At 46.0% G+C, this 12,802-nt stretch overlaps 1 protein-coding gene across 1 annotated transcript in view; it reads left to right on the top strand.

Moving 5' to 3' along the window:
- Positions 1-12,802, top strand: part of KSR2 (kinase suppressor of ras 2) — a gene marked incomplete at its 3' end in the record, with an annotated part of 190,741 nt that overhangs the window by 134,913 nt on the left and 43,026 nt on the right. Inside the window, exons 13-14 of the mRNA XM_081175270.1 lie at positions 6,904-6,952; positions 8,311-8,672. Of these exons, the coding sequence (XP_081031396.1) occupies positions 6,904-6,952; positions 8,311-8,672 (411 nt within the window). The remainder of the gene's footprint in view (positions 1-6,903; positions 6,953-8,310; positions 8,673-12,802) is intronic.

Genomic DNA, 12,802 nt, shown 5'->3' with positions numbered 1-12,802 from the left:
CAATCTTTCAACAATTCAACATTTCTCCTAATAGACACATTTTTGCAAGGAGTTATGGCTGAGGCTCATACACTTTTGCAAACATTTTCTCCTGATATAATGCCTTTATCGTATGTTATTTTCACAAATATTTTCATGCACATATCCACTTCATACGTGCATTTCTGTAAACTTTGGTTGGTTGGAAAACTGTGCCACGAAATTTGGGTAAGCCCGAATTTGGAAGGAGACTGTGTTTCAGTTCCCATATTATTTTGAAAAGAGAAAATTTGAAAGATATTGTGCTTTAAATTCAAACCAAATCAGATTTCTTCCCCATCCCTACATAATTTAACTGGCCTTGCAGTCCTTTCACACAAGAAGAACACACCTGATTAGCTTTTTTCATTTTAGCCCCCTAAATTAGGCGGAAAGAGTTACTATGCTCTTGTTGCTCTCAAAAAGTTCAGAGTCAGAAACCATTTGCTGTTCTGTTGCAAATGACCCCGAGATCTCCATCTCTTGTCTGTTCTTGTCTTGTCTTGTCTGTTTACCCTCTGTCTAGTGGTGGCTTGTTCCCATGGGGCTAACTGGAAGGGCAGAAAGCAAGGAGGCCAACAGTAGGTGGCGACAGAGCCCATGGCAGGCAGAGCCACCCAGTCTTCCTCCCTGCTGAGTTCTACAAGGACAAAACTCAGACAAAGGAAGAGGAAGTTGACAGCCAGGGCCGCCCAAAGTCAAAAGGAGGGTGGCAGGCAGGCAGGCTGACTGACTGAGGCATGGAGAAAGGGAAAAGTTTTTTGCCCCTCTCTCGCAACACCAGAACTTGTCGACATCCAATGACACCAAATGTTGCAAGATTCAGGGCAGAGAAAAGAAAGTACTTTTTCACAAATCACATAGTTAAACTGTGGAACTCCCTCCCGCAGGAGGCAGCGATGGCTACCAACTTGGATGGCTTAATAATAATAATAATAATAATAATAATAATAATAATAATAATAATAATAATTTATTATTTTTACCCCGCCCATCTGGCTGGGCTTCCCCAGCCACTCTGGGCGGCTTCCAACAAAAGATTAAAATACAATAGTCTATTAAACATTATAAGCTTCCCTAAACAGGGCTGCCTTCAGGTGTCTTCTAAAAGTCTGGTAGTTGTTTTTCTCTTTGACATCTGGTGGGAGGGCGTTCCACAGGGCGGGTGCCACTACCGAGAAGGCCCTCTGCCTGGTTCCCTGTAACTTGGCTTCTCGCAGCAAGGGAACCGCCAGAAGGCCCTTGGCGCTGGACCTCAGTGTCCGGGCTGAACGATGGGGGTGGAGATGCTCCTTTAAAAGAGGATTGGACAAAATCATGAAAGAGAGGGCTATTGATGGATGCTAGCCATGAAGACTATGCTCTGCCCCCAGGTGCTGGAAACTGCAGGAGGGGAGACTGTTGTTCTTTTGCTTGAATCCTGCTTGCTGGTTTCCCACAATGGGCATCTGCTTGGCCACTCTTAGAGCAGGAGGCTGGACTAGATGGGCTGTTGGCCTGACCAAGCAGACTCTTCCTATGCGCTTATGGTGGGGCAATGTCCACTTGCCCCCAATAGCCCCTGTTTTAAAACATTAGTAATTATTTGGTAGGAAGAGCCTTTAGGTGCATCAGAGCCCGATTGAAGTTGGGGTGCAGCAGTTTGTGAACGTGTGCTGTTTTCTTAACAGGAGAAGCTAGAAAGATTCACCTGGTACAAAGCAGCTTCCTATACAGTGGTACCTCGGGTTAAGTATTTAATTCGTTCCGGAGGTCCATTCTTAACCTGAAACTGTTCTTAACCTGAAGCACCACTTTAGCTAACGGGGCCTCCTGCTGCCACCGCGCCGCCAGAGCGCAATTTCTGTTCTCATCCTGAAGCAAAGTTCTTAACCCGAGGTACTATTTCTGGGTAAGCGGAGTCTGTAACCTGAAGCGTCTGTAACCTGAAGTGTCTGTAACCCAAGGTACCACTTATTCCAGTTGCAAATCTGGACACACACTTCTGCTTTCCTCTGCATCGTGTGCTCATGGATGGATGAATCAGTCCTAAGAAGAGTTTTGCCGGATCAGGCCAAAGTGGGGCCCATTTAGCCCAGTTCTCACCACCAGATGCTCCAATGGGAAGCCCGAAGGCAGGACCCGAGCTCAACAGCGCCCTCCCCCTCTTGAAATTTACAGCAAGTGGTTCCTGCCACTTTCGTCTTTGTTTACTCATGCATCCATCTGGCTCCATTCCTATGTTAATCTGCAGGCTTTTTTTAAAAAAATAAAGAAAAGTACAGAAATTGGCACTAAAGTACACATTTAAAATGCATTTTAAGCTTACAGCAATTTGGGGGCAGGGGAAGAACTCACGCGATTAAAACGTTTTCATATGCAAAAACAAATTCAGATCCAATACAGATGCTTATAACTCAAAGCGTTGTTGAAAAGCGAAGGCAAAGAAAAAGACAGGAGAGGAGGTGCCTGCCTGGTGTACAGGGGGAGGGAGTTCCAAAGGCCCAGTTGTTCTGTTGCACAGAACGGATTTCCTGATGAGATGCTACACAGGAGACCCTCTCCTGCAGAACTCGGTGACCAGCTGGGTATATAAAGGGAGAGACAATATTTTATATATTCTTCCTCCACTGATTCTGCCTCTCAGTGCTGTGGCGCTTATGTCCCGCTTGCAGGCTTTCCACGGGCATCTGGATGGCCACTGTGAGAAGAGGATGCTGGAATAGATGGACCATTAGGCTGATTCAGCAGGCTTTTGTTATGTTCTTATAACCTGGTCCCAAGCTCTATTGGGCTTTGAACCTCAGAATCAATGCCTCAAACATCCACAATGCTATTAAAAGTGAATAAGTTAGATTTATACACTGCCCTTCATCATAAGATCTCAGGGTGGTTCACCGAATAAAATACAAGACAGAAAGGATAATGAATATGCACAATAAAACAATCAACATTGAAATATAAGTCTCCCTAATTAAAATATGCAATGGAACAGATCTCCTGTGTCAGTTCTCTGTGCCTTTGGGTCCCACCTGGGAATGTACGGGCTCCATCCTTTGCTAAAATACAGTAATGACTGAAAAACAGATCCATGGAGCCCCTGGCTTTGGGCGCTGCTCGTAACTTGATAAGCTTGTGTTGGATTGCAAAGGTCAAAGCGAAGGGAACGCAGAGCAGGGGACAGCGCTCGTGATGCGGGAAGCGACTGGCCTGCCAGTCCCACTGGGAAGGCTCCTTCTCCCAGGCTTTTAGGCAGGAGTAATTGACTTCTCTGCGAGGCTTGAGATCTCAGAGTGGCAGCTGTTTGTGCGCAGCAGATTAAAGAATCCTCCGCTGCTCTAACTCGGGGCTTACAGACGAATTGCCAAAGTCGGCTCCCGCTTTTAAAAATTAATGTCTCTCCTCTCCCGCCTCCCCCCCCCCCGCCCCACAAACTTACTGAAGGCAATTCAGTCTTTGCAGGTGTTTGTGTAAAGTTGCAGGCAAATGACTCCCAGAAGGCTTTGCTCCCGTTCGCGCTCCCTGCTGAGAAACCCTTGACGGAAAAGGGACCTGTTTGTGATGGCTGCCGCACCTGAGCTGAAGACAACGGCGTTTCTCCTTCCAGGGAGGCTCAGCCTCAGCTTAGTTTTTGAAATTTCAACCAAGTCTCAACTAGGGGCGGGCAAATCGGTCAACTTTGGTTCTTTTCAGTTTCCCAGTCTCTAGTTCTCCACATTTCTATTCCTGTTTGTGATTCCTTTCTTTTCTAAATCCCCATGAATATTCATCAGCATTCTAGTAGGAATTTGTCCTAACGCACCCAATTCTGTATGCAGTTTTGCCTAATACTGCATATTTTTGTAAAGCGATTTCCCCTAACATAATGCACTTTTATATGTTGCCTTCACTATCGCATTATAATTATTATTTACCAGCCCTTCACCCTACAGTCCCAGGGCAGGTTGCAACATTAAAGCGCAATATTAAGAACAGTTTGAAACAACTTACAACCACAAAAATAAGGTGGGTCTTAGAAACCTAGAACTCAAGGATGAAATGTCAGGGTTAAGAGTTGCATCTTCAGCATTCTGCAGAAGCTGTATAGTGAAGCTCTCACAGTGAGGGAACTGCCAGAAGGCTCTTGGAGCTGGACCTCAGTGTCTGGGCTGAACAACAGGGGTGGACACACTCCTGAACTGGGAGCTATGGGGTAACTCTTGCTCTTAGGTGACTCTGTAGATCGATGTCATCTAACCAGCCCCGCAAACAAGGATGAATGCTCAGTGAATAGTTTCTCCCTGGAACCTCTCACCATCAGTCTTTATTGGTCTAAGAAGACAATCTCTGGGCTCTAAATTCACTCCTCGCTGTTGCTTCATTAAAAGGTGCCCTCTCTGTTCATCTGAAATACGAAATGGAGAGAGTTGGACTGGGAGGAGAAATAATGTTAGGTGAGGAGCTTTGTGCTGCCAGCGCCTCGGCTATTACTACAATCTCTGGCTCCAGGCCTGGGGGAGATTAGCTGGCAATCAATGAAAACACAGGTGAAAAATGGAATCGGCAACTAGGTATATTCCCTAGGAGTGAAGCCAAGTGGCTCATACCACTTGTTTGCAATAATTTGAAGATCCCTCCGAACTAAACAGGACTCCAGAGACATGACTGAGGAATCAACATTAGAAATGGCCTCAGCGTGATTCTTAGGGGGCTCAAGAGGGATGTTCAATCTTCTTCCCTCCAAGCCAGTGTCAATTTCGTGGCTAACTTTGCCTGCTTCTTAGTACATCACATTTGGAGACGCTTGCAAAATTCTCCTCGTCTGCATTTTGGCATTCCTAAATTGCCTGATTTTGTCTCTGAAGTGAAAGTGCACTGTCAGGAATGCACCATGGTCCCACCTTTTTGAAAACAGCAGCAATGACACCATTTAAAATAAAAATAAAAATGTATTTGCTGTTCGCAGGAATGACACCAAAGGAAGGGTAGAGGTAAGATACTAGTTTTGGGACACATCAAGGGCAAACGATCTTCAGTTAGGGGAAGGTCAACTCAGCCTTCCCTCTAATGGCAAATGTGGGTGGTTAAGTGCCAATCAGTTTGAAAGCAAAATGGGCTTTCAAAAACAAGGCAGTGGTTTCAATATGAGGTACCCAAAAGTAATAGGGGTGTATAAAATTATGCATGGGATAGAGAAAGTGGATAGGGAAAAGATGGTCTTCTTCTCTCATAATACTATCTCTCAGGGACATCTAATGAAAATGAACATTGGAAGATTCAGGATAGACAAAATAAAGCTCTTCTTTATGCAGTTCATACTTAAACTATGGAACTCCCTCCCACAAGACAGGACCTGGCCTTCATTACATCCTTGGACAAAGGTGATAATGAGTCTCAGGCCACATTCTACATTGAAAGCACTAGGTTACCTCTTTAAACACTCCTGGTTTCCTCCAAAGAATCCTGGGAGCTATAGTTTTGTGACGGGTGCTGAGAGTTGTTAGGAGGCCTCTCTTTGCTTCCTGGAGCTATAATTCCTAGAGTTCCCTGGGAAGAAGGATTGAAGGTTTAAACCACTGTGAAAACTAGTTCTGAGAGGGCAATGGGGGCCTCCAAAAAACTCTCGGCACCCTTAGCAAACTGCAACTCCCAGAATCCTTTGGGGGAAGCCACAACTGTTTAAAAGTGGCATCATAGTGCTTTGAATGTATGGTGCGAATGTGGCTTCTGTGCATACAGAGACGCGTTTCATTCTGCCGGAAGTCCTTGAGATAAAGATGTCCTTCGTCCACAGACACCCCATCTGTCATTACGGCAAACAATTTGCTTGTCAATCAATCAACCATACCTATATAAATTGTTGCATATCTTCCAATTGTTGCACCAGTCATCAGTATGGCTGGCTGGGTCAAACAATCATTTCATTTCAGATGAAAACCCTCATCACTGACATGTCATATTTTAGAAAACTAGTGGCCTTTCTGTTAGTGGAGGTGGGGAGCGTGCAGAGGGAAGAGAAATTATGAGATAAGCCCCAACCTCATATTGGGTCTGGCCTCCCATCAAACTGATTCACAAGAAATGACTCTTTGGCCTGCAGATCTATTTATATTTTCACTGAGCTTCAAACGTATTGTTGCTGTTCGGCAAAATTAACTGTGCTTCGTTGATGACATGCATTATAACACAGGGATAATTTCGTCTATAAGGTTGTTTGGTTGGTGTTTCCTCCCTTCTTCATATTATAAGCCTTTGAGCAGTGACCCATTCGATTGTTTGAAGGGCGTAAGAAGAGAACAGCATCCCGTAATTCTTTTTACGTGACTTGCTGTAGAAACTGCAGCCCTTTGTTCATTTGCAAAGGGAGGCAATCTCCCGCGACCCTTCTCCAGCCCCCCCCATTCAAGAAAATTCTGGGGGAGCTTAATGACTCTTGCCATGGAGACCAAGGTCCCATCTGCATTGTACATTTAAAGCAGGATCATCTCCTCACAACTCTCAGCACCCTTAATAAATTATAGCTCCCAGGATTCTTTGGAAGAAGGCATGACTGTTTAAAGTCGTATGATACTGCATTCACTGTATGGTGGTGTAGATGCAACCTCAGTTAGACATCCTTCAGTCCTGTTGACATCAGCGGGAAAAGTTAGTTACTTGTGACAAGTTTGGTCCCATTGATTTTCAAGTGGGAATAATTCAGCCCTTAGAGCATTTGTTTTGCATGCAGAATGTCCAAAGCTCAACCCCCTGGCACCTGCAAGTTGGACTGGGGATGTCCCCTGCTTGGAGACCTGCTGATGGTCAGTGTTGAGAATGCTGAACTGGATGGACCAATGGTCTGACTCTGTGGAAGGTAGCTTTCCCTGTGCTCCTGGCGCTTCTAACTTTCAAGTCTTAATAATTTGCAACATTTGGTTTTCTCTGCAGCCTGGAAGGAAACCCATTACTTCAAATTGAAGTGGAACCAACCTCTGAGGTAAGATGTACACAAGAATTGGTGATCCATCCCATGGCCTCAATTCAGGGGTCCTGAATCAGGGTGACCCACCCCACCTTGAATTTGATCCCAAAGTAGCTTGAGGGCAAGGCATTTTATTATTATTTACCTAATTAAACATACAGCATCACCTCTCCCACCTCCGCTTCTGACTGAGAGTAGGGGGCTTAATTCTGCAGGTGTGCCTTTGCAAAGGAGAGCCTTGCAGCAGGCGGAATTGGCGTCTGTGCTGAACAGCTGTTCAGCAGAGGTGCTGATGCTGCTCCTTTGCAAGCATCTTCTCTTCCGAAGGAAAGCCTTGCAGCAGGCAGAAACGGTACCTGTGTTCAGCACAGGCACCGATCCTGCTCCTTTGCAAGTGGCTGCTCTCCCAAGAAGTCACTTGTGAAGGAGCACTCTGCACCACACAGGAAGGAGAATCATGTGGTGGGCTCCCCTCTATTCCTGGGAGTCAGGGGGTCTTTTGTGGGTTTTTCAAACCCAATGCCTGCCTCTCCTTCCAGCTTGACGCTCTGCCCACTGGCAGTCACAAAATGCTCTGGGCCATCTAACCTGACCTGTAGTGATCTGTGGTTGTCTCGCACCAACACATTTGACACCCAAGAGTAGAATCATAGAGTTGAAAGGGACCCCATGGATCATCTAGTTCAACCCCCTGCAATGCAGGAATTTGCACCCATATTGGGATCAAACCCATGCCTGCTTTTTCAGGGCTTGTCGGGTATCCATAGCTTGAGGGCTGGCTGATGCTGTGTTGGATCGGCTAGATAAAATAGATTATAAAACAGGTGTGGGAAACCCTTTGGCCCTCCAGATGTTGCTTATCTGCATCTCTTGTCAGCCCCATAGATCATGAGTAATGGCCATGGATGATGGGAGTTCAACAACAGCTGGCAGGCCAAAGGTTCCTCATATCTGCTTTTAAACATCATTGGGTGGCCTCCAGCTTGTGGGCCTAATCAGACCCACCAGAGCTGTACATTTGGCCCTTGTGGCTGTTTCGGTCAAGGCATGCCCATATTTCCTACAACCGATGTTATATGGGACATCTGGCGTAGGGCAGGTAAAAACAAGGCTGGTCCAAAAAGAGGGTTTCCGGCACTGCCAGTCCATTGATTTGTGCCCCCTGTAAAGCCCTGTGCACAGCTTTTTCCAGGCCCTACAATCAGCTGATTGCCAGTGTTTCGAAGTGAGGCACACTCACGTGATGAAAGTGGGTCACTTGACATCACTGTGCCATTGGGTGATTGAGAGGTGAATGGCATCCCCATGCAGGGACGATGGATATCACCTCCACTTGCAAAAAAACAAATTTACCTTGTTTTTCCCACCCCCAGAACGAACAGGGAAATGACGAGGAATCGGAGGACGATTTTGAGGAGATGAACCTCTCTCTCCTCTCTGCCCGCAACTTCCCCCGCAAGGCCAGCCAGACCAGCATCTTCCTCCAGGAGTGGGACATCCCCTTTGAGCAGCTGGAGATTGGCGAGCTGATTGGAAAGGGCCGCTTCGGGCAGGTCTTTCACGGCCGCTGGCACGGCGAGGTGGCCATCCGCCTGATCGACATTGAGCGCGATAACGAGGACCAGCTGAAAGCCTTCAAGAGGGAAGTGATGGCATACAGGCAGACGCGGCACGAGAACGTGGTGCTGTTCATGGGGGCTTGCATGAGCCCTCCCCACCTGGCTATCATCACCAGGTAAGCCATATCACTTAAGTACCACCTTAGGGATGGGAGGAAGCAGCAATTCCCACCCCATCCCGGATTCCTTGCAATCAGCGTTGTTTCCATTCCGCTGCAGTTTGGCTTCTAAAACCTGCACTGTTCTTCTTGCTGTCTGCTATGGCTGATCATTAATTACGTGGTTAATTTTGATGCATTCCAGTGAAAGGGAAATGTCAAAGAGCAGCTGGGGAAACCCAGATGGGCTGGGTACAAATAATAAAATTATTAAAAATTATTATTATTATTATTATTATTATTATTATTATTATTATTATTATTATTATTATTAACAATGCAGTAAATCATATAATAATTTGGATAACATTTGTGGACTAAAAATAACAGCCATAGCAAATACCAGTTACATTCACTGTTGTTGTGCAGCAGATTGCACGACAAGGATCAGCTATTGCGCTACAGAATGGAAAAATCGGCTGTGCAAGCGAAAACAGAAAGATTGTTGCGCAACATACTTTGCAACCAGAATCAGCTGTTGCACAATTAGCTCTCCCTCGCAGCATTGGATTCCTTTGTTGTGCAATCTTTAAACTCTTGTGCTAGCGGACAGGAAATGTTGGATAAAGTCCCAAATGTGGAAATTTCAGGGAAGCAGACTTTGGCTAAGCATCAGGAGTCATTTCCTGGTAGGATACTGGCAACGTTACTAGGAGAAGCTAACCTGTGGAATTCACTGCCACAAGATACAGTGACATCCTTGGATGGCTTTAAAAGAGGATCTAACAAATTCATGGAGGATAAGGCTATCAGTGTTTACTTGCCACAATAGTGAGTAGTAATGCTTCTGAATGCCAGTTCCTGGAAATCACAGGAGGGGAGAGGGCTTTTGTGCTTGGGTCCTGCTTGTGAACTCCCATTGGGGCATCTAGTAGGCCATGGTGGGAACAGGATGCTGGACTAGATGGGGCACTGGCCTGATCCAGCAGGACTCTTCTTGCATTCTCATCCATAGGGCTATGATGGATTTTAAAGGGATGAATCCAGCAAATTCAGAGATGATAAAATGATCAATGGTTACTGCTCATGATGGCTATATGTCACCTCTGCATCCAGAAGCAGCATATAACAGGAGCCCAGGGAGCGTGCCAGCCATTGGATCAACATCTGAGCTTGCTACCCATTGCCGTTTGTGCTGGTAACCCATGCCTTGCTTGTGTACTGTACTAATTTTAATGTTAATCTTTCAAGCAGAAAACAAAATCCTGGTCCAAGTAATGCAGCCGCTATGGGCCAGGACATTGCACCCCCTAACCCCCCAAATGCCCCTACAACACCTGGGCTCTCCTTCCCTGAACATGGTTCACCTGTCACAGGGATGGGCACTTTGCATGCCTTTAGGTAAACAGATGGTTCCAGATAACCTGCAAGACTGCAGGATGTGCCTCTCCGAAGGAAGCCGTCTGTGCCAAGGTTGCCCCGACTTCCCACCTGTTCAACACTGGAGAGTGTAAAACTGCATTTAAAACACCCCCCTTTAGTGTGTTCACATCGAATTGCGAGTTCTCTCTCGGCTAAGAGGCGCTGCTATTCCGCGTGGAAATCCGCAAAGCACATCCAAGGTCTTATTCTTGACAGCTTGATGAGCCAGCTACACTACGACTGTGTGCTTGATGCCTTAATCTTGGTCTGCAGGGTTTCCTGCTCGGCTCGCTGTCAGTTCCCAGCCTCCTTTCTAAGGTCAAAGGGCAACATGACTGGATTGCCCTCAGTCTAATCGGGACATTCTCAGGCCACAATCACTGAGTGTTTATCTTCTTCAGCTGGGAGCTGGTCTTCCTCCCGAGGCTTCTAGCTCAGCTCATTAAATCGATACGTGAAACGCTTCTATTTGTGCCTGCTGTTTTCATGAGCTGTGGTGTGAGGTGCGCAGGACATCCTGTATGTGTTTTGCATTGCTATGGACACAGTGACTTCATTGAACAGACCCCCTGATGGTGCCTGGTTGTTGTGGCAAGCTGTGAGTCATGAAGCAGACTGGAATTCTCTTCCCTTTCAATATTGTTACACTCCACCCCAATCTCTGAGTGATGAGAGGTTCCATTGGTTCCGAGGATTTACCCAGGGTTTGGTTTCCTTGGAATGAAGGTCAGAGGAGACTGTGCTGTCTTTAGGATATGTGCTTTTCTTTACACAGCCTGAGCATAGGATGGAGGGGCTCAGAGCATTAAACCCCAACAGATCTTGCTTCCCCATTTAGTTTTCAAGGGAACCCCAAAGTCCAGTTTATCTTCGGCAGAGAGCAAGACATGCTTCATAGTCTTCAGCTTCCAGCAACACACAATTCTCATCTACACAGCATCCCTGACCGATTGTTCTTTACTTAGGAAAAGGCTCACCCATTTGTTTCTATGGCAGCAGAACAACTTCTTTGGATATGCTAAATTGTGGTCCTTAGTTAGCCAGTCTTACCCATTACCTTGACAAAGGAATTGGTTGGGCTGGTTTCCTCTTATACATTCCACCCTAACAGATACACAATCACTGCTTTGGAAGGGACCCAAGGTTCCATCAAGACTGAATCCACCCAAACTCTTAACGGACCTCCAAAATGAATTAAATTCTTAACCCAAGGTATCACTGCATTTATTAAAATATTTATATACTGCTGTATCATAGAAATATCTCACAACAGTTTACAGCATTATAAAAACATGAAACCATGCAGTAAAATCATTTTAACAATTTTTTTAAAAGTTGAAAGCAAAAGAATTAAAACAAATCTCAGCAGGTCATTGTGGGGGATGTATTCTTCGTTGCCTGCCTAGGCCCAGCGGAATACAAAAGTTTTCAGAAGGCGTTTAAAAGCTGGCACAGAAGGCGTCTGCTGGATCTCTGGTGGCAGAGCATTCCACAGGACTGGGCCGATGACACTAAAGACTCAGTTTCTTGTTGTTGCAAAACAAGCCTCACCAACTTGGGGAATGACCAGCGACGCTCCTGCAGATGATCTTATTGATTGAGCTGGGATACGAGGGTTCAAGTGGTCCCTGAGGTATAATGTACCTAAGTTGTTCAAGGTTTTAAACCTGGCTCAGTAGTAGCAGTCTGTGCAGCTGTTTTAACAATGGCATCACATTTAAATAGATGGCAGACAAACCAGGTTTTTTAGCTAGCATTCCATAAATTGGGTCAAATCTGTATTCCAGAGGTGCTGGAAGAGCTGGGAAGCCTCTCAGAGGCAGTCTTCAGAGGAGGAAGACAGAGGAGCCTCAAGCTGTGGAGGTAGCAGCAGTCCTTGTCCCAGGGGCTTGCTCCTCTCTGCTGCCTCTGGCAGAGCAATGTCCCCTGAGGTTCATTCTGCAAAGATCCTTAACACAGGACAAGTTCTCCGATAGCAATGCAAAGTTTCTGTCCATTTTACAGAAGTTGCAAACAAGTTGATGTAAGGATTCCTTGGGGGGTGGGAAGGGAATCAGTAGAATGGTTGGTAGGTTTCCCCCCCAAGGGAATAACAGTGTGCATGCTTGGCATTCATTTTAATTAGTTTTCAGCAAGAACAGATGCAGACGCAAGTGTGGCTTGGTGTTCCGAGATGTAAAAAAAAAAAAGTTCTTCTCTTACTTTCCCTCTAGCCTGCTATTATTTCTCTGTGACTAGTGGGAAGGTCAGGTAAGAGCTGGGCTTTAACTGCATCGGCTGGTGGGTGGAACTTTCTCCAGCCTGCACTATTTCCTTGTTCCTGGAGCTCAGAAACATTAGGTAGCTGGAGAAAGGATAGGGAGATGTAAGGAAAGGAAGGGCAAGAGGCAGTGGATCCTGAAAGGGAAACAGGGTAGTGATGGTGATGGGTCTAGGATAAGGTAAGGATTGCAGACCAGACTACAGAAGGACTCAGTGCCTCTCCCCTGCTCCTGTGCAAACCTACGAGACTGGATGGGTTGACCATGTGCCTTGGAAAGAATGGTTCACATCCCATTATTAGTCCTACTCAGAGTAGACCCATTGAAATTAATGGCACAACTAACTTGGGTTCACCTGTCATGCACTTAGCATGTTTTTAAATAAACAGATGGTTCCTGGTGTCGTGTCAGTCTCCAGCATTCTCAGTCTCCAAAGGAAAGCATCTCTGCCAATAGTTCCTGCCC

Source organism: Podarcis bocagei, assembly GCF_964188305.1.
Source record: "Podarcis bocagei genome assembly, chromosome: 16".
Lineage (NCBI taxonomy): Eukaryota > Metazoa > Chordata > Lepidosauria > Squamata > Lacertidae > Podarcis > Podarcis bocagei.
This window is presented reverse-complemented; position numbering and strand designations above follow the sequence as displayed.